General features: G+C 39.8%; 1 protein-coding gene across 8 annotated transcripts in view; it reads right to left on the bottom strand.

The window, feature by feature from the left end:
- Positions 1–449: 449 nt before the first annotated feature.
- Positions 450–20,896, bottom strand: part of LOC113112841 (uncharacterized protein KIAA1109-like) — a 58,192-nt gene continuing 37,745 nt past the window's right edge. Inside the window, exons 51-87 of one of the 8 annotated variants that reach the window (XM_026278745.1) lie at positions 20,652–20,881; positions 20,316–20,545; positions 20,081–20,186; positions 19,719–19,816; positions 19,436–19,621; positions 19,138–19,306; positions 18,829–19,040; positions 18,447–18,645; positions 18,313–18,372; positions 17,881–18,107; positions 17,452–17,670; positions 16,141–16,271; positions 15,903–16,026; positions 15,705–15,820; positions 15,519–15,588; positions 14,818–14,865; positions 13,030–13,262; positions 12,744–12,947; positions 11,817–11,997; positions 11,273–11,456; positions 9,987–10,148; positions 9,734–9,873; positions 9,454–9,652; positions 9,110–9,313; positions 8,824–8,997; positions 8,204–8,341; positions 6,564–6,776; positions 6,328–6,478; positions 6,074–6,231; positions 4,866–5,055; positions 4,562–4,779; positions 4,216–4,467; positions 3,910–4,113; positions 2,594–2,788; positions 2,337–2,471; positions 2,075–2,243; positions 450–1,587 (exon numbers count right to left, since the gene is read on the bottom strand). In XM_026278745.1, the coding sequence (XP_026134530.1) occupies positions 1,368–1,587; positions 2,075–2,243; positions 2,337–2,471; positions 2,594–2,788; positions 3,910–4,113; positions 4,216–4,467; positions 4,562–4,779; positions 4,866–5,055; positions 6,074–6,231; positions 6,328–6,478; positions 6,564–6,776; positions 8,204–8,341; positions 8,824–8,997; positions 9,110–9,313; positions 9,454–9,652; positions 9,734–9,873; positions 9,987–10,148; positions 11,273–11,456; positions 11,817–11,997; positions 12,744–12,947; positions 13,030–13,262; positions 14,818–14,865; positions 15,519–15,588; positions 15,705–15,820; positions 15,903–16,026; positions 16,141–16,271; positions 17,452–17,670; positions 17,881–18,107; positions 18,313–18,372; positions 18,447–18,645; positions 18,829–19,040; positions 19,138–19,306; positions 19,436–19,621; positions 19,719–19,816; positions 20,081–20,186; positions 20,316–20,545; positions 20,652–20,881 (6,349 nt within the window). In that variant the 3' untranslated portion in view covers positions 450–1,367. The remainder of the gene's footprint in view (positions 1,588–2,074; positions 2,244–2,336; positions 2,472–2,593; positions 2,789–3,909; positions 4,114–4,215; positions 4,468–4,561; positions 4,780–4,865; positions 5,056–6,073; positions 6,232–6,327; positions 6,479–6,563; positions 6,777–8,203; positions 8,342–8,823; positions 8,998–9,109; positions 9,314–9,453; positions 9,653–9,733; positions 9,874–9,986; positions 10,149–11,272; positions 11,457–11,816; positions 11,998–12,743; positions 12,948–13,029; positions 13,263–14,817; positions 14,866–15,518; positions 15,589–15,704; positions 15,821–15,902; positions 16,027–16,140; positions 16,272–17,451; positions 17,671–17,880; positions 18,108–18,312; positions 18,373–18,446; positions 18,646–18,828; positions 19,041–19,137; positions 19,307–19,435; positions 19,622–19,718; positions 19,817–20,080; positions 20,187–20,315; positions 20,546–20,651; positions 20,882–20,896) is intronic. The other 7 variants (XM_026278748.1, XM_026278749.1, XM_026278747.1 and 4 more) reach the window with 7 other exon arrangements.

Raw genomic sequence — 20,896 nt, 5'->3', positions numbered from 1 at the left:
TTTCTCCATTTCTGTTCTGAGGAATCTGGTTGAATTGAAACTACTGAACATGAACGTGCACTAGAAAGTATTCATGCTTGGATTTGTAATGTAAGAGTACATAAATTAGCTCTGTTTGAAAATCAAATGGCATATTACTTGCTGTATCCTGCTTACTATTATTTTGCATGTGGCATCCATCCAGGTATCATTTTGGTAATGTATGGCATTTAACAGTCTAAATCTAGTGACTAATGGAAGGTTTAGAAAACAGTTATTTTAGTATTATGTAGTATTATTTTAATATTTAGAATTCGCTTTTACTGTATCGTTAGTTTTCATTTTATTTTTTGTAGTTTTTAATGTTTATATTTAAACTTCATTTAAAAAAAAATAGTATAGTTATATTAACGATATAACAACATGTGTATGTGAAACCATTAGGAGGAACAAAAATTCACCTGCAAATATTCACTTCAGTAGTAATGATTTTATTCAGTTAAGAAATCAGCACATTGAACATATTTACCTCTGTATATACAATTGTCTATTGCACTTATGAAAAATAGCTAAAAGAAAAAAAAAAAACAATAAAAGGAAAAACACTATCACCACGGGCATAACATGGTTAACAGCTTATGCGTTAAAGATATTTACATTTTTTTTAAGTTAGAGCCTTGTTTTATAGGCCAATTCACATTACACAGCGCAATCTGAGGTTCTGATGTATTCACAGGAATATCTGAGGCATTTCCACTAGATCATCCCTCAAAATGTGTTGTTAATCAGACATCGGGAAATTTGGTCACTCTCAAAGGAATAATTAGGCTTGGGGATGTTCATACTTCTGCTGGCTGAAAGAACACTTTACCACCCGGTCAGGGGTTACCTGGACCGTTTGTTCTTAAAATGTTAAATAAAAACTCTTTTAAAAAGTCTGATTGGCAATAGTCAGTGGTATAATCACCTCAGAGAAAGAACACAGGATGCTTCTCGCTCCTCTGAACTCATGTAAACTGATTTCAAGAGCACACCTGTATACTGTAGCTTAAGATCACTGGTCTTTTGTTAGTGTCAGTGACGTGTAAGTGCATTTAATTCATGTTAAAAGTCCAAATGGCATTCAGGAGCAGCTATTCGACGTCTAAGCGATCTGAAAATTAAAATGTTGAAAACACTTCCAGTAATCCACGAGCTATGGCCATATGAACCAAGGCAAACATGAATGCTCACACAGTACATCAATGACTGTGATGTGTTTGTGTGTGCTGTACAGTAGTTTGCAATAAATCCAGTGGTTTCACACGAGGTAAAAAAAAAAAAAAAGGGAAATTCACACAGATGGCTCCAGATAGCGGAAATCTATTAATACAATGAAGTGTTTTGAGTTAATGTTCGTCTTTGTCTCTTTGACCTTTCTTCTCTTTCTCGTCCTGCAATGCCACGCCCAGTTTCTTAATGAGAACGGACAGAACTTTGTCCAGAGGGTCCATCACGCCCCTCTGCAGCCACTTGGGAATTGTAGTCCTTGCGTGGTGGAATCCCAGCTTCTGCAAAATGTAGTCCACCCCCACAGGATCAATCTTGCGGCCCGTCCACGAGATCAACCTGAAACATATCAAAAGTCAAATTAATTCACTGCTGACATTAAATGCATGAAAAGTTTGAACTGTGCTAAAGACAGTTACACCACGTATAACCACCTAGCAACCACCCACAACACCTTAGCAACTTCCTAGCATATAGCTTTAGCAACCATCTAGCAACTACTTTTATCAGCCATCCATTCAGAAAACCTCAAAATACCACTAGATAAACCTGAGCATCCTGTTAAAGAAACCAGACAGACGAACCTAGCAACCACTCAACACGCTAGCAACTGCTTAGCATCCAGTCAGAAACACCACTGCACCACAACTCTTTAACAGTAACTCAGCAACAACCAAGTCCTAACAACTACTCAGAACAATGTCTATTAAATGGTTAGTTCAGCCAAAAATGAAAAATTATGTCATTAATGATTATGTCTTTAACACCTAGGCGTGTTTGATTGTTAAGCGCTAAAGGGACAGAGGTCATGTGACTGCAGTGTTACCGTAGTGTGGGCTCCAGGTGCCAGGTGTTACAGAGGAACTCTCTCCAGTCCACTGTAGCATAGTTCACTCCCTCTTCCTTTTCTTTCTTTTCTGACGAGGTCTCATCCTGCTGCGCCGTGGGGCTCTTCTGACCGGCTCGAGACGCAAAAATGCGCGGCGCGAAGAGAGCTGGGAATACGAGCGAGCGACACGCGTCAATACAGTGAAAGGGGACATTTATGAAGACAGGAGATAGGGGGACTCCTGATTTCATGATCTCACCTTTCTCCTTTTCTTTCAAGTACGCCGACACCAGGTCATGCAGGAACATGATGAGCTCTGCGTCCATGGTGACGCAGATGTGATCGGTGAACTCGGTCACCACGCTGCACTCCACCTTGGGCTTACTGCTGGCATCTGCAACACAGCTCAGAGTCAGCGAGGGTCAGACTACACAACCTTATCTAGCACTTTCTGGATAAACCTTATCTGCCAGAGGCTACTGGAATATTAAACTGGGACAGTTTATAAGTCTGTACCACTGAGAGAAGGTTCCTCTGGGTCTTGTACGTGGATGGATTTGAACTGGAGCTGCATTTTGGGCAGGGCGAAGATGGTCTCGGTTTCGTGGTTGTAGCTGGAGGCGCCCCTGAAGCCGCTCAGGAGGCTGGAGCTCTTCGCTGCTGCGCCGCTCTCAGAGTTGTTTGCATCCACGTTACGCAACAAGTTCAGCTCTGACACAGGGAAAGATAATAAAAAAAAGAATCAATTTCAAGAGCGGAAAATAGTTATCATAACTATTGGCAACAAAATGGCTTTACACTGGCTCTGTTCCAAAACCTAGTGAGCTTTCTGTATGAACCGATTTGAAGGCATCATAGGTGTGTGCACATCTAACCCTGACCCATGTCTTTTCCACAAGATGGACAAAAGACAAAAAGATGCTCAACATCGAGCATCATAGTACATGTCTTTTATGGAGAATGCAATCCTATAATAAGGGATGTGATGGTTCACTCAACTCACGATGCGATACGATTCACGGTTTGATTTTCTCAATGATTTTTATATCAAATTAGATTTTGGACAAATCGTAAATTAAAAGGTATCCTTTTATTTTTGTTTGGACAAGATGCAGCACATTTCTTTGTTAAACTTTGTATGCTCTTTTTCCATTTAAAATTAGAGGCAGCCACTCCATTCAATCACAATAGACTGGCATCCACTGAAAACAAAGCAGCTCGCACGTATGAACACTGCTTTGATATGCATTATACTAATGCATATTAAAGCAAACACAATGAAAAAATAAAAAAGAAACTTCATCCTAAAATGCCATTTACATTTTTCTGAAGAAAGTCAGATTATCATGACATGAAAATAAATCATGATAATATTGCGATATCTCAAGAAATTTAGGGTGGAAAAATACTTGTGCAGACCATGGTATCTACAGCTCGTCTTTTTTAAGGAATCCAAAAACTGGCAAGCAACAGTTTTTTCTGGTTATGGGTCGAGTGTCTTGCTTTCGTCTGTCATCTTCCATGACATGATTTTGTGTAGCAGTAGTAGCAACACACTGCATTGTTTTTTTTGCTCTTTCACTATATATTATGTTGGACGTTTTTTTTACGATAATAAGATATGTTAATATGGTATCTCCTCATGTAATTTCATAGTCAATACTAGCATATTGCAACACCCCTACATGAGAAGCACTGTTTATTTTGAGAGTTGCTCTTTAACTTCAGAGATTAATTTGTATAGCTTAGAAAGTGTCTCCCTATTGGGCAATAGGGACTCAGTAGGGGCTCACTAGGTTTTGGATCAGATCCATTGAGTGTGCAACATCTACCTTCGTTCCTCATGGCAGTGACATAGTTGAACCATTCTTTGACCGTAGCCACCCCATGCGGTGGGTTTTCGTGGCGACGGCGGGTAACCTTGGTGATGGTTGCCATTGGGCTCTCCAGAGCACCGCAAGGCTTGGTTACCATGGTATTATGCCCAAGGTGAAAGTCAAGGGTTTGAACGATGTATGTGGAGTCATCACTGGAGCCTAGACAAATAACACAACCTGTAAGTCTCAATTAATGAAAGGTCCTTAAAATGATTGGTGAATGATGGATGAATGGGTGAAAAGATGGCACTATGTCTGTACCATCCTCCCAGATCTTCTGTGCTTCAGTCCAGAAGGCGATGTTGGGCTCTTCCAGATGGAAAAGCACCCAGGACTTGGAACGGAAGTTGGGCCCATGGAAACAAGCCAGAGTCATGTGATTGCCATGGAGACTCATGGAGCCACCCAGCTGCACAGCATCCTCTGGAAGAGGCATCTGGAAGAGGGAAATGTGACACCCCGCCACCATCTTCAGCACACTGGGCCAGTGCCTGTGATGAGCTGCATCCATATCTGAGAGAAAGAGACACTTAAGTTGGTCTTTACACTCCATTTAATTAATAATAAAATTGTATGTTAAATTTAAAATAGTCACAAGCACACTAACAGAGTTCTGCTGCTCCTTTGTCCATGTTGATGACTGGGGTTTTGGGAGGCACGTAGGGGACCGGGCCCCAGGTGGACAGGGCTCGCTTGCTGGTGTCAAACTGCTGTGTGAAGAACTCCTGCAGCTTCATGCCAATCTTTATCAGGTCTGGGGTGGTGGAGCGGGAGATGATCACCTGGAATATGTCCCACTGCAGGTCTCCATGTATAAAAATCTCACTGGAGGAGATACACATCAATGTATGTTTGTTACGGTTGTGGTTGTATTTTACATAATTTTCACTAATATGATTGGCAGTTCTTACCTTTTCTCAGATAAACTAGCCTCAGCTGTGCAGAGGTTCACCTTCCACTCGTCCTGGAGTTGCAGGTCAGCGTTACTGAAGATGCCCATCAATATGCTGGAGCCCATGTAGTCCAGCCGGGCCTCTGTGGAGCCCATGGTGATCTGGATCTTATGACTGGGCTGCTGATTAGGATGTTCTGAAATATGGGCTAGAAGAACAACCAGTTATGAGTCACTAAAGAGGAAGACAAGACACCAGGGCTGTGTGAATTTGTTGAAGCAGGGAAAATACATTTTGGTCCAAAAAATAACAAATACTACGACTTTATTCAGCATTGTCTTCTCTTCCGGTCTGTTGTGAGTGCGTTCACAACGCTGGACCAAAAAGTATTTTCGATGCTTCAAAGTATTATAACTGACCCTCTGATGTCACATGGACTACTTGGATGATGTTTTTCTTACCTTTCTGGACATGGACAGTATACCGTACACACAGCTTCAATGGAGGGACTGAGAGCTCTCGGACTAAATCTAAAATATCTTAAACTGTGTTCCGAAGATGAACGGAGGTCTCACGGGTTTGGAACGACATGAGGGTAAGTCATAAATGACATAATTTTAATATTTGGGTGAACTAACCCTTTAAGTAAGAGGAAGAGTTTAAGCAGACTAAATGATTAGAGAAGTCCTGCATATGTTGTTTAGACATTTATGGGGTCAAAAAAGAAATATGTATAGAGTAGACGACTTATTCACAATAAACATTTAGAAAATGTAGTTTTGTTTTTTTTTTACACACATTACCCATATACATGTTAACATAAACAACGTATGCTATTACCATAAATGCCCAGAAATTCACCTATAGAAAGTAATACTTAAATGATGTGAATACATATGAATTAAATTAAACTAAATATTATATTAATATTATACCATATTATTATTTAACTTTAAACCATTTTATGGCCCAAGGGGGAACACCATTTAAAAGAACTTAATTTACTAAATATACAAAATCAGTTGATTCAGTCGTTATCAATATTTACTTTTTATTAAGTTACCTCAAACTAGGTGGATATTTTGTGGTGGTTAATGGAATTAAAGTCTTTAATTAGCCACTGTAAATGGTTTAACGCTTTAACATTATGAAATTAAAAACAAAAATCACATTTAGATGGAACACCTCTCACACAACAATAAATAAATGAATAAAAGCATACTTACAGACCATCTTGAGTGTGTTGACGTCAATGTTGCCACCCACCACTCCTCCTTTGGAATCAAGTTTGGAGCGGCCCAGCCCAATAGACATGCTGATCTCACGATCTCTGTTACTGCCCACTGACAGACGGCCCTGACTCTTCAACCCACTCGTTGTCCAACTGTCAAAATGCATAAACAGACATCAGATATATATCAGATACATGAAGAGCGTCAACAACTGTACAAATCAAATAGTTTCAATAGGACTCTCGTACGTATTGTTGCCCATGACGTTGCTCATGTTCATCTGGACATTAAGCTGTTTAAGGTTTATGGCGAACACCACCAGCGTCTCCCATGGCGAACCCTGCTGTGCTGCTGCTTTTCCGTTCCGGAATGACGGGGTGGAGGTCTTGGTAACAGAGTCTGTAGAAACAAACAGTATTTCATTTCGGAAGAAAACCGGAGCAGCACATCATGAATAGAGCTCCAGAAGCATGTATACGCATACCTCTGCGCGGTGCCGAGGAGTCGGACACGCTGCGGGAGCGTCCAATGGCAGGTGATTTTAGGTGGGCGTGGCTTGGTGTGGCATCGGTGATGACGGAGGAGGGGTATTGAGTGGACTGGCCGTCCCATGTCCTCCAGTACGCTTTACGGCTGGATTCAGGAGACAAGTGCTGCGCGATGCTCTCCACAGAGTCTGGTGTGGCAGGACCGGAGGCTACAACACAAATACAGCAGTTACTCTCAACACTTTCCAGCATTCGACTGAAGATGTAAGATATCTGGAAACAGGTGAGCAGGAATATATTACTGTTCAAAAGTTTGGATTAGAGTGGCCTTTTATTGTGGCCAGCCTAAGGCACACCTGTGCAATAATCATGCCGTCTAATCAGCATCTTGATATGCCTCACCTGTGAGGTGGATGGATTATCTTGGCAAAGGAGAAGTGCTCACGAACACAGATTTAGACAGATTTGTGAACAATATTTGAGAGAAACAGGACTTGTGTGTACATAGAAAAAGTCTAGAACTTTGAGTTCAGCTCATGAAAAATGGGGGCAAAAATAAAAGTGTTGCGTTTATAATTTTGTTCAGTGCAAATCTGGTCATCATAAAAAGTCATTCATATCTCGTCACAAGACTTGGATTATATGACTTGATTCATATGGATTCATTTAATTAGGCCTTTATGACCTTTTTGGTTATTTACATTTTTTGCTTACCTCACCTTTCAACAGAGAGCCAGAAACCTCTCAGCGTTCAATAAAAATATCTTAATTTGATTTTAAAAGAAAAACCGAAGTCTTATAGGATTGGAATGGCATGAGGATAAGTAAATGATCATTTTTATATTTAGGTGATCTATCACTTTAAACCTTAACACTTTAATATGAGCACCACTGAGTGGTGTCTGTACTTCACGGTCAGAGAGCACCTGTCCATCAAAAGCTCACTATCCAATCAGAGTAGATCACTGTTAAGCCCGCCCCCCACGAGAGGTTTGTGTCAAAACACCAAACAAAAAACTGCAAAGCATAAGCGAAATCTGTGGCAATGCATTCAGAATCCACGATCAGCGAAAATGAATCTTTGAAAAACATTAACAAAGAATGAAGCATATTTGAAGAGCCTGTTAAATTTGAGTTAATTTTTCTCAGAAGTTTTTCTTCTTTTTGTAATGGCATATTTTTGATAGTTTCTGAAAAAGTTACGTTCAGTTTTATAAAGTTTCGTTCATTATTACTGAAGCAAATGTAATTCCACAGCAGTGCATGAGATAGCCTTCATATCTCAGAAGAACAACTGACTGATGAGATATTGTTTTCTTTTGACTATTTATGACACCAATATTGGACTTCAGAAATGGAAGTGTGCTCAATACCGAAAAAAAAAAAAACTGTATTGGGATAGCCACACTTCAGTAGCACAACATTTTCAACCATGATGATAAGGCATATAAAATACATGCAAAATATTTAAAGAGATATTTATTACTCAATAATACTTTACAATGCTATTGCTTTTGTAACTGCATTGCTGGCCAATCAAATGCTACTTTTGTGAAGCATCTCTGAATTGTAAGCATCACTTTCACCGATTCCACACTTCCGAACAGTTATTGAAATGAGAGAATGCATGGATAACCTGGTAAGTTAATGGTCTGGTCTCCTAGAAACAATCTCCTGGCAATGCTTCTGCGGTACCAAGCTCGTGGAAATGCAAGAATCTCACTCAGACGTCTCATGTCGTACTTGAAGGATGCAGAACCGATATCACACACCGCTAGAAAAAAATGTGCCATTAATTAATTATTGAGACAACTGAAAGATTCCCTGTTTTGCATTTTATTATTAAACAAAAACTACCGTTCAAAAGTTTTTGGTTTTTTCCTTATGCTCACCTTTTTTTTAAGTATATAAAAAAAAAAAAGTAATATTGTAAAATATTATGACAATTTAATGTTTCTTTTGTGAACATTTCTTATTATTATCAATGTTGATATGACAAAGTGACAAAGTCTAAAGAACAGCATTTTTTTTATCGACATATTAATCTTTTTAACATTATAAATGTTTTATTGTCACTTTTGATGAATTTAAAGCATCCTTGCTTCAAAAAAATGATCTTACCGACCCCTAACTTTTGAATGGTAGTGTAACACTATAGCATTCAAGCACAATGCTAAAGTATGAGACATATGGAAACAGCTTTAGTAAGGTGAGAGATCAGACATCCTCAAGGACACTTCATTTTGAATTCCTTACCTGAGATGTTGATCAGAGTTGTGTCCATCTTCCCGCCCTTGCTGGCAATGAAAGTATCAATAAATGCTGGACATCCTGCCCGTCTCATCCGGGAAAGACTGACTTTTACAAACTCCAAGTTGATGGAGAGAGAGTCTTTCCTGCCCGTCACTGAAGAGGCCTCCTCTTCAGCTCCTAAACAAACCAAAGTCATCTCCAGAGTCTTACAATGTTCTTTACAGTAAGTTGATATTAGATATAAACTGTCATAATATTTTTGAGTACTGTCTATGCATGGGGTTCTTACCCAGAGGTCCTGGTCCAGGTGGAAGGCCAGTAACTGCAGACTTCTGTTTGCCAGCTCCATAAGGATGAAACACATACAGTGAAAAATCTGACATACAGGCGGTGAAACTCAGACCTGATGAGTTTATGGGTGGGCCTGTGAGATCTGATTGGCTGCTGTGGTGGCGACTCCGGCCTAGAGGACTGCCTAATCCTGTGGATGGCCCTGAGGGATGGAAGAAGTTTCAGCGGTTACCATTAAATGAATACGAACTAAAAGAAATACCACTTACTGACCGCAACATTTCGAATGGTAGTTTATTTCAAAATGACATAAGAGAGATTTTCAGTGCAGTACATTCATACCTTTGCTTCCAGGCACTCGGTTGGCATTGTGTACCGATGGAGGTGTGGAGGAAGGAGTCTGAGGGCCCTCAGGTGGACAGGTGGGGGCGGTGGGCTCAAGCTCACCCCTATTGGAGGAGAAAACCAGGTCCAGAGAGGGAAGCTTCAGCATGCACTCTACTCGAGACATGGGCAGACAGCTGAACCGGATTTGAGATGGCTGAGAAACAAACACAATAAAATTATCCAGCCACTCTGAGAAAGTTACTATTGAATTTTGCTTGTAGGAACGTGGGTCTACCTGCACCCTGACATAAACCACCACATCCACAGGGAAGGAGGAGTACGGAGACGCAGCAGAAGACACAAGAGACACCTGAGACTCCTCCAGAGGCTCCACGGAATCGAAATGACCTACATCCTCCTCGGGAACATTCAGGGCTACACAAACACACATTACTATAAGCATAAAGTATACACAAACACCTCACAGAATTGTGTTTTGTTATTTTAATATACAAAGTGACAAATGTTAACTTGGAAAGCGCACTGACTTGTGTAGTTTCTGTCGACTGGTGTGATAGGAATGGTTTCCAGCGCTTTCTCCAAGAAGTCCAGCAGACAAGGACTGATGACCATTTCCTCTGGCAGTGTCTGCAGAGCTACCCATGCATACAGCTTGGCCATCTTCACCCCCACACTTGCCTTACCTTTAGCTGTTCGTGCAAACACACACAAAGTTGAAAACAATCCTTTTCTTTTGACAAATGATCATGCATTGAAAGCAAAAGATTCCTGCTTAGGATGCAACCGTAAGGCATCTAATGCACCTCTAGCATGCATGCAGTATGCAAATTGTTTAACAAGCATAAGGTGCAATGAAATGTCATAGAAAAAGTGCATTATATGAATAGTAGTGTCCAGAACTATTAATAGTTTGCGGTTTACATCCACTTATATCATACGGAAAAGAGAAGCTTGAACATCGAACCTTAAATCGAATTTTGTGTTTCAAAGAAACAAAACGAAGCAGAGTAAAATTTTGTTAATTTTTCAGTGAACTACTCCATGAAACTATTACTGAAATTCTGAGTGATATGCATTTAATTACATTTATTCATTTAGGAGATTTTATCCAAAGCTACTTACTGATATTTGATATACAATATTGTATTTTATGTATTATTTATTATTGTTCAAAAGTCTGGGGTTGGTAAGAATTGTTTTATTACAGATTTCTATTTCAAATAAGCTCTTAAGTAATCATTCTTATAAAAAATCTTAGCAGCACAACAGCTTTCAAAATCAATGAGAAGAAACGTTTCTTGAGCATCAAATCAGAATATTAGAAAGATTTCAGACGGATCATGTGACACTAAAAAGAGTGATGACTGCTGAAAATGTAGCTTTGCATCACAGGAATTAAATAATCTTTCAAATATTAAATAAATAAAATAGAAAACATTTTAAATTATAATATTTAACAATATTGGTATCTTTTTACTTTCTTTTTCACCAACCAACCCTTAACTTTCAAAAAGTAGTGTATATTCTTTTCAAGTTTGAACTGGTGTCAGCAAGATTCATGTAAATGGTAAAATGACAAACAGAAAAAAAAACCAATATTATTATAAAAACAACTCCTAATGGAAGCTTGTCTTAACCCAAGCACATCAGCAACTCAGCAGTAAACACACAAAACCATAGCAGCAAAAAGATCCTGCAGAGGCAACTGTGAACACTAATCCTAGATAGCCATGCGCTACAGGAGCTCAGAGCTGTGGGCTGAGCACATGCAGGAAGCCAGCGGAAGATGACGAGACAGGAAAAGAGTGTGTACCTGAAGGGAGGGGAGGGGGAGGGGGGGAGAGGAGTGTGTTAGTCTTGCCAGGGCCTGAGGCTGGTGGTGTGGGTACGTCTCTCATACCATACAGCTTGGACTCTTTGGAAAGGGTTCTGGGAAGCGAGGATCCACGAGAGGCGTTTGGTGACTCCGTCTTCAGCATTTTAGAATTGTAATGTAGCTGTAAAGAGACCGAGAGGAAAGATGACTGCCACAGTTAACTAATCATGAAAAGAGTGAATCAATGCATTAATTTGGGTTTGTACTGTAACTTGTTTTTTCTAGGTTGAACATTACAAACTATCAGACATGCCAGTTGCATGAATGCAAGTACATATCAAATGCATTTAAATAGGTCTATAGACCTATGAGTGTTTTGGGGGTGGGTTTTACACATCAAAAGCAGTGCTGATATGACATTATCTTAAATTCAAAAAATCTCAAAATGTAAGTCTCAGATGAACAAAAAAACCTGTCTTTACTTGAACCACAAGAAAATACAATTAGTTGTGCCAAGCATGTCAAAAGAGCCACAGCAGACCTTAACATCCACTCCAGGGATGTAGAAGACCGTGGTCTCAATGTCACTGCTCTTGCTCTGCAGAGAAGTGGGCACTCGCTTGGCATTCAGCAGATGGGAGCTGGAGGCAAAACTGTGCTGCTGTTTTCGCTTCTTAGGAGGAGATTCCTGATCCAGACTCCTCGAACTCCGCTCACAACTCCTAAACAACAGAATGAGAGGGAAAAGGACATTTTACAGGAACACTTTGCAGCCCTGATCAAAATCCCAAACAACAGATGTAGAAATTATGTTTTTGTTTTTTTTAAAGACCAAAACACAGAAACCATTTTTTTAGTATTTCCGCTTCCATCGTTGTGAAGTCAGTGGGGTTTTTGGTTAAATGGCTGAAATAAGGTCTTTGGCTAATACAAGTAGAAGATATTCTAATGTTTTGTTCTATGTCCTAAAATAGACCAGTATCAGTTATGATTTTTTTTTATGCATTTACTTGTCTTGAAAAACTGGACTAAATGAGGCCGTTATGTTATCACACCAAACAGGAAAACTCATCTAATCACTAGTCTGATTTTACAGCCTCATTCTGTTCATAATCATGCACACCATTCTAACTCAAACGTTCAGGAAAACTTTCAAACTCATAAAGAGCTTCCGGAAGCTTAATAGTGGCATTGTTATAGTCATGAGACCATAGTATAGTTTGACTTTTTACTTCTGACGATTGTATTTAGGCTTCCAAATTCTGAAAAGTTGTGTTCAGTTGCAAAGAATCTATCATAAATGAACACAATGTGCAAGAATCATGAACGTTTGAGCTTCTTTTCTGTAGTAATCCAAAAGCCAATGGAAAAATCCTGTTGGGTTTTGTCAAGGAAACCAGGGTGATGCTAACTCATGACTGCAGTGCTCTATTAACTGAAGTCAACATGAGACAGTGTGTCTCTTTACCTTCTCACTGTGAGATCTTCATGCTCGGGCTGTTGGGTGCTGGGGTACAGCACACACTTGCCGCTGTCGATCTCAACACGCACGTCCAGCTCAAAGTCAATGTTCCGCTCGGTGGGCGGGGCTAATCCTCCACGCTGAGGGGGCGTGGCCGGCCAGCGCTCGCTGAATAATGCAGACAGTGCAGATGACTTTCTCTGAGAGCCCCTGAGAAACAAACAAAGGCTGTCAGTTTAGTGAGTGTAACTGTGTTTGTGGAGTGTTTACGTGTGCTGTGTGTTTGGCGCACCCTGGTCTTCGATAAGAGTTGTGCTGTCTGTCCCTCTCAAACTCCTCATCTTTGTCCGATTCCTCTGAAGAAGTCGAGGAGAGGTCATCACGGCGGGTGTCATCAGGCTGGAAGGGAATGGTTGGTGAAAAGACTGCGGGTGTGCCAGGGGCACTGAACACTGAGCATGATGGGTAATGGGCAGGATCATCAATGGCGACAGACAACAGGTCCAACTCTGTCTCCTCCGGGAACTTCAACAATCAGTGAAAGCCAACCGTCAGAAAATCTGTCTATGCATCTATCCATATATTCATCCATTTATCTCTCCTAAAGGACTCATGATTCTTCGCCCTACATGACTGCATCTTACAAAAACATATCCAGGTCACAAGTCACCACAAAATCAAAACAAAAAAGGGAACAAAAGCAGCATATTTTAAGATCCATGATATTAGTGACTTAAAATTCATCATTATTTAATCCGGTATGAGATGATTACCGTATTTTCTGGACTATAAGTCGCACTTTTTTTCATAGTTTGGCTGGTCCTGCGACTTATATTCAGGTGCGACTTATTTATCAAAATTAATTTGACATGCACCGAGAGAAATTAACCAAGAAAAATTAACCAATAAGGCTGTAGACGGTAATGTTTTCTCTTGGTTCTATATAAATGTGACTTATATGTTTTTTACTTTAAATTTTTTTGTCAATGTTATGATGCTTAAATACACTTATAGCATTTAAAATATAGCATTTTTTTAGGTAAATTCTATTTTTAAGCAAAATCTTACAGAATTTTAACAATCAGATATTTATCAGCCATCAAAATAATTATTGTTTATTAGTATTGAACGGAATTTGAATATTGATGCATCACTGTCATCATGTATCTGGAGATTTAACTCTTGTAATTACCATTACATTCAATGAGGATTCTTATTGCCACAATTCTTACTTAATTACTTAATGTACTTAAAAATACTGTTCCAATGCAAATAAATAAAGCATTTACATTATTGAAGTAAAATGTGATTTCTATTTTGTGATTTTGTGGTGAAATATAACCCTGGCATGGCTTAAAGCTCAACAGACACTAAGCTATTATTTTGGGTCTATTTGATTGGTTCTCATCAGGATTTCAACTAAAATAGAAGTCCTTCTATCCAACTGTCTAATGTTTACAAATGATGTCCTCAACTGGGCGTCTGCTAAGATCGCAGAGTGGAAGATTGCCGTAATATTTCCACCGGACACTTACTTGAACGTCAGTTTATCTTATCCATCCATCATTCTATCGCTCTGTTGATGTACTCAAAACCTAAACTGAACTTTTTTTTTGACTCACTGCCAATTCAAACTGTATCTGTTGGCTGATAGCTTATAACCAGTTGGCACTTTTAAGAAAGATTTCCTTTTCCCAATTCATGCTTTCCACTAAGACCCAGCAGAGGAGAGAGGGATGAGAAAAGAAAAGATGAAAAGATGGACAGATGACAAGTCATCATGAGCAACGCAAATGACAAAGATCCAGACATGCTGAAGAAAGAAGAGTTGATTAGTTAAACCAGCACAGCACAAGAGCAGACTTACAAATGGAGCGAGAGTGTGTTAGTGAATGTGTGCATAGAAGGATGAAAAGAAAATAACACCATTCTTCAGCCTGAGATCCAAAAAGGCTGATCATTTCTGATTGGATTTGGAACAGCAGATTTAGATTTAGTGATTTCACACCACAATGTGATTTCATGCACGGAGATTCAGAGGTGATTTTAAGATTTGATATGGCCCGTTTTTCTCCGGTACCTTAAAAACTGAGTCGGCTGGACTTGGGATTGGATTTGGGGATTCCATCTTAAACACAAACAGATTTACTGAGCTATACAGTACATGAACAAATGTGTCCAGCAAAATACGTGGATACCATATATATGGCATTCTTTAAGAGTGAAGCACTTGCAGGTGAAACCATAAAACCAATGAGTGTGTGTATATATGTGTGTGTGTGTGTGCATTTGTCCAAGTACACTGCTGTTCAAAATTTGGGGTCAGTAAGATTTTTTAATAGTTTGGAAATGAAGTCTCTTCTGCTCACTAAGGCTGAATTAATTTAATCAAAATGACAATAAAAACAGTGAATATTACTGTTCAAGAAACATTATCAAATGTTGGAAACAGTTGTGCGGTTTAATATTTTTGTATAAACACTGATAATATTTGTGATAATCTTTGATGAATATAAAGTTGAAAAAAAGCATGTATTTGAAATAATCTTTTGTAATATATTAAATGTCACTTATGATCAATTTAATGCATCCTTTCTCAACTGAAACCTCATTAAACAAAAAATCTTTGTGACCCCAATTTCTTGAATGCTAATGTAAAAAATGAAAGCTTTATTTAACTTTACAACTTCACTGACACATAAACAATGAACATGAAGATGGAACACTAGAATGAACAAATAGACAGACTCAGTTACACACAGATGTATGCATGCACACTACCGTGTCGATGTTGAAGGTGACTCTTGGTGCTGGAGATGCTGCATCCACTTTAATGTCTGGCATGTCATCCCTTTAGTGAGACCAAAAAATACAAAAAAAATCAATGGATGTGTAACGGACATGCACTTACCCATCTGTGAATACATGTGAGTGCGTGTGTGTGTGTGTGTGTGTGTGTGTGTGTACCTGGGTCTATCCGACCTCTTCAGTGGTGGTCTGCCTGTTGCTGAAATGCTCTTTGACCTGCTGTTGTTGTAGCTTGGCTTGTAGCCTAAACCCCATTTATCTTTCAAAGACGCTGCCTAAATGGAGCACAAACTCAATTTATGCAACATTCAATTTCCACCTCGCTTACAATGTAGTGAACTGAATCCAGTCTATCACCCGCATGCTGGAGCGCCGCAGTTTCTTGCGCACATCCCGACGGATATCATTGACAGCGACAGATTCTAAATGTTGATAGCGCTGGATTTCCTGGTTTATGGTGCCTTCACTTGCTCCCAGTTTCCTTAGAGAGAGAGAGAGAGAGAGAGAGAGAGAAATCAAGAATTATAGGGATTTCTGTCAGGCAGAAAACAGCAGATTGAGGTATACTAATTATTAAACGTCAGGTTGAGATTACTTGAGATCGTCAATGACTTTGGCCTGCTCGTTGAGTTCTCTAATATCCACCAAGCGCTTGGAGAACTTGCGTCCACGAGCGTCGATGATTTGATTGCTCATGACCGCCTGTCTGCGCAGGTCAACAGATTCCTGCAAGAAGAACATTAGTCAAAATAATACTCTTAAGATACGAGACACACTTAGGGGTGGGCGGAATAACAAAATCTGATCTTTTCTTATCATGGTTTGAATAATTCAAAATTATTATTTTGTGCGTGCAAGTAACTCTTCTTCTTCTTATTTTTTTTATATATATACACATTAACACTGCCATTAAAAAATTTGGACTTGAGAATATTTTTTTATGCTTCTGAAAGAAGACTCAAGGCTTCAAGTTTTTTTTTTACTAAAAATACAGTACAGACGGTATTGGGAAATTTTATTATAATTAAAAAAATCAGTTTTCTTTTATGTAATTTATTCCTGTAATGGAAAAGCTGAATTTCTAATCCAGTCTTCAGTGTCACAAGATTCTTCAGAAATCATTCTAATATACCAGAAAACATTTCTCATTATCATTACACTTGACCTGTGTTGGGCTGCTTAATATTTTTGTGGAAACTTTCAGGATTCTTTGATGGAAAGACACCTCAAGTGAACCGCATTTATTTGATTTTTTTTTTTTTTCACTATGTAGATGTCTGTACTGCCACTTTTTATTAATTCTGCTGAATTAAAGAATTAATTTCTCAAAAAAAAATAAAATAAATAAATAAATAAAATAACACCAGTGTATATTTAGCAGCGAATTCAATTAGTTCAATAAAAATCTATTATTATTTTTTTGTTGTTGTTAATTTTATAATAAAAGTAATCAAGTTAATTTTAAAACACATATTTCAAGAGTTCATTCCGCCCAGCCCTAGGTACAGTCATGCATAAAGATTTCAAAATCACACTGACTGCTGAACAGTCAAAACAAGTGTGGATCTTTACAACAAGTCAGACAAAGACAAATCATGACACCACCCCAAAAAACTGATTTCTGAACACAGCTTGTCCATGAGAAATGCATCCTTTGGAAACGGGAAATAAGATGTCACCGGCCACTCATTTCTCATGGAGAGGCATCAGACAAGACTAAAAAGCAGCAGCAGGAAACTGCAGAATGCAGACTCGCTCAACATATTTCAGTTCTAGGCAGAATTCAAGAAGGTTCTGAGCGATCTTAAAAGCAACTTCCACCCTGAGAGCATGAACAAGATGGAGAGAAAGGATGAGACAGAAACAGAAAGGACTGAAAATAAAACGGGAGCTCTGAAGTACATACACAGCCCCAGGACAGGGGTCTGGGATGTCTAGTTCGTTCTGCATTGGCTGTGGACGACAGGCGAACACTTCTCGACTTTAGCCGAGTGATTGTGGATGATGGAGAAATATTACGACACTCAGAAGGTGAGAGGGGAGGGGGGCTGGGGCTAATGCCAAGTATGCTGTTCACCAGCCGCCTCCTGAATGAAAGTCTGGGACTGAGATCCCCTTCAGGACACTGCAAACATGAACCGGTTTAAAACAAACACAAACACACACACACACAGAGTACACAGACGTCTAGAACAACTACAAAGGCACTTCACATTTCCTGCTCTCAACATAAAAATGACATTAATATAAATGCACAAAAAAACAAGAACCCAAAGAAGCAGACAATGTAAATGAATCACTTTACACTGATATTTATTTGCAAATGAGCTCTGACCATGTGTACGGGGGGAGACATGCCGTCACTCTCGTCCTCGTCTGATAGGTTGGCCATGTTGACGGAGTTGAAGTCTGTGATGTCATCATTGTCTTCTTCCCCAGTCAGAGAGGTGAGGGTGTTACCCAGAGCATTCAGGCGCTTGCCGATGTTGGGATCCATGTGCACATCGATGCCACACATCTTCCACAAGACATTCAGCGTCCACGTTCCTGCACTGCTGCTCTCTGGAGCATCGGAAGATTTCGTTCAACCATGAAGTCAGGATGCAATCAAAATAATCGTCATTTTTTATTCTCTGTCTACAAATTCAGCTTTGCCTTTATCTAAAAATATATTCAAATAGAAAACCGTTCTTTTGAATATTAATACTACTGTCTGTTTTTACGGTGTTTTTGATCAAATAAATGCAAAGCCATTTCAAACACACACCTGCAGAGGCCTGGCCTGTCGTTCTGGAGCAAACCTCATACGTGCCATCAGGGACAACACCTGGAAAATCCCGGAAGTGTTATGGGGTCAAAAACAGAGACAATTGTTACGCTTTGACATTAATTGTTACTCACAAGCATTCATGACCAAGTCGCCTCTGATCTCAGGTTTCCAATCATCCCAAGTTGTCTCAAACCCCTCGGCAAATCGAATGCAAAAGTTCTTGAAATGGCCTTTGCTGACCAGAGATTCAGAGGAGCAGGCTGTGATTAATGTACTCTCGATGGTTAACACCAGTGCTGAGCCAGTGTCAAGATCAATACTGTGATTGGCCTGTGTACAGCAGAAAGAAGGGACGGACATTTAACATCAATCAACGTGACCCACAGAAATGGAAAGATTGTGAACAATATACGAAGGGTGAAATACAAGCAGTTAAAGGCCTGTGCACACCAATCTAATGAATCTAAACTTTAAAATGAATGGAAAATAGATTGTGTATCAGTGAGGGTCCACCTGTGTGGTGCTGGTGATCGGGAGGCAGATGCCCAGGTCATTGACAGTGAGCTGCAGGAAGAGAGTGCTGAAGGCCTGGACGCTGGTCTGCTGTATAGCTGGCAGTTTGTCTACCACCTCTTTGGTGGCCATATGAATGTCCGAGTTGAGAGCTAAGCGCTGTTCCTTCCAGTTATCATAGGCAGCCTTATAGTTCAGCCAGAACAAAACAGCTACAACAGACATACAAATACACAATTACGAACCAAAAAATAAAAAATATAAAAAAATATGCACCATGAAAAAACTAAACGCTAGGTGTAGACTGACCTCTGTCAAATGCTACTGGCTGAGCAAAAACGATAGGACGGTTGAGTGTGATCAGGACAGCCTCTTTGTCAGAGCTGCTACTGATCTCCTCCTGCAGAGCATTGCGCAAACCGATTCGAGTGCGGAAATACGCCACCTGGTGGAAATCTGACCCAGCCTCCTCGTACACCTGAAAGAGACAGTGTCATATGACAGCAGTGAACAACTGATAGTGTGCACAACCTTCCCATTCATCAACAAGAAAGTATAAGACAGCATTGAATACCAGCATTGTTTCCGTTTCAGTGACTGTAGCTACCTGATGTTTGACGATTTGCCCCAAAGCCAAGTTGAGATCCACTTGACATTTCCCAAAAAGCTTCAGGTAGTTGCTTCCTGTGGGAGTAGTCTTGCACTGAACCCGATTGGACAGTTCAAGCTCAATCCAGCCGGTCTCAAAGCGCACCGCCCTCATAGAAGGAGTGGTGGCTGTCATTTGAATCCCCTACAACAACAACAACAACAACAACAACACACTGAAGTCTAAAAGGTCTGCAAGTTTGGCCAAAATAAATAAACGCACAAATTAAGGAAATACAAACCTTAAATGTCAGATTAATAGAATAAAGCAGGATTTTAGGTTTGTCACCATCTGTTGACACATCATGTTCATTCCACAGTGGGATTGGCTGTTCCCCTCCTACACAAACAAACACATGTCACGCAGCTGCTGTCAAATCAAGCAAAGTCAAGTAAAAAAAAAAAAAAAAAAATTATAGCAAAACAAAACAAGGCAAATAAATACATTTTAAAAACAATGTAATTTTTTTTAATGAAAAAAAAAAAACACCAAATAGAAAAACCAAAAATAACATTTAAAATAAAAATAAACAAAACAAAAACAAATAAAGATATAAACAGTTGAAAGAGTCATCTATTTATGCTATCGGTTCTTCACACGTACCTGACACCTTCTGGATGACCTCATTGACCTCCTTCATGAAGACCTTCTGAAGGAAGACTAGATGGTTGAGCAAATCTGTGGTCAAGTTGTGTTCGAAAGATCCAATCTAAAAATGACATACAATGATATATATTGCATTTCAACTGAATCCATCCATCTGCTGGAACAAACTTGATAATCTAATAATCAAGCACAGCATTTAGTACAATCTCTCATTGCTACATCAACGGCCCACCTCAGCTACACAGCGCAAGTAGTTTCCCTGAAGATAGCTGCTGTATCCTGGGGCCCAGGCGGTGTCGCTGTGCCCCTCGTGCTCCTGTATGATGTACTGTCCTGACATGGTGACAGGAGGCAGTGACAGGCTGGCAGAGGGCGGCATGGCCGACACATCCACAGGGGAAACCTTCGACTGGAAGCACAGCTTATGATTGGGTAGTTCAAAAGTGAACCGTGTCTGAGCACCTGTGAGAGGGAGACACCAAAGCATTAACCATTTGTAATTGTTGCATCTGTATTCCCAGGGCACTGAGAAGTAAATAAACCAATGTACAAATGGAATTGTGGGTACCTGTCATGCCATGGCTCTTCATGCGACCCATCTTGTATTCAGCTTTGAGAGAGGGCAACAGGGCTGCACCAATAGTGATCCCATCCAGCATAGCGCTGAATTTCAACACTATTGGCTTCTTCTCCAGTCCTTCGGGCAGCTGAGGAAACTCATTGGCCTCCACTGGAGTTTGATTGACACTCACTTCAGAGGGCTGTGGAGTAGGTGTGTCTTCACGGCTGGGCGGCGGGCTGATTTAAACAGAA

The sequence above is a fragment of the Carassius auratus genome, chromosome 13 (assembly GCF_003368295.1).
Source record: "Carassius auratus strain Wakin chromosome 13, ASM336829v1, whole genome shotgun sequence".
Lineage (NCBI taxonomy): Eukaryota > Metazoa > Chordata > Actinopteri > Cypriniformes > Cyprinidae > Carassius > Carassius auratus.
The sequence above is the reverse complement of the archived record's forward strand: the minus strand, read 5'-3'. Positions and strand labels throughout refer to the sequence as shown.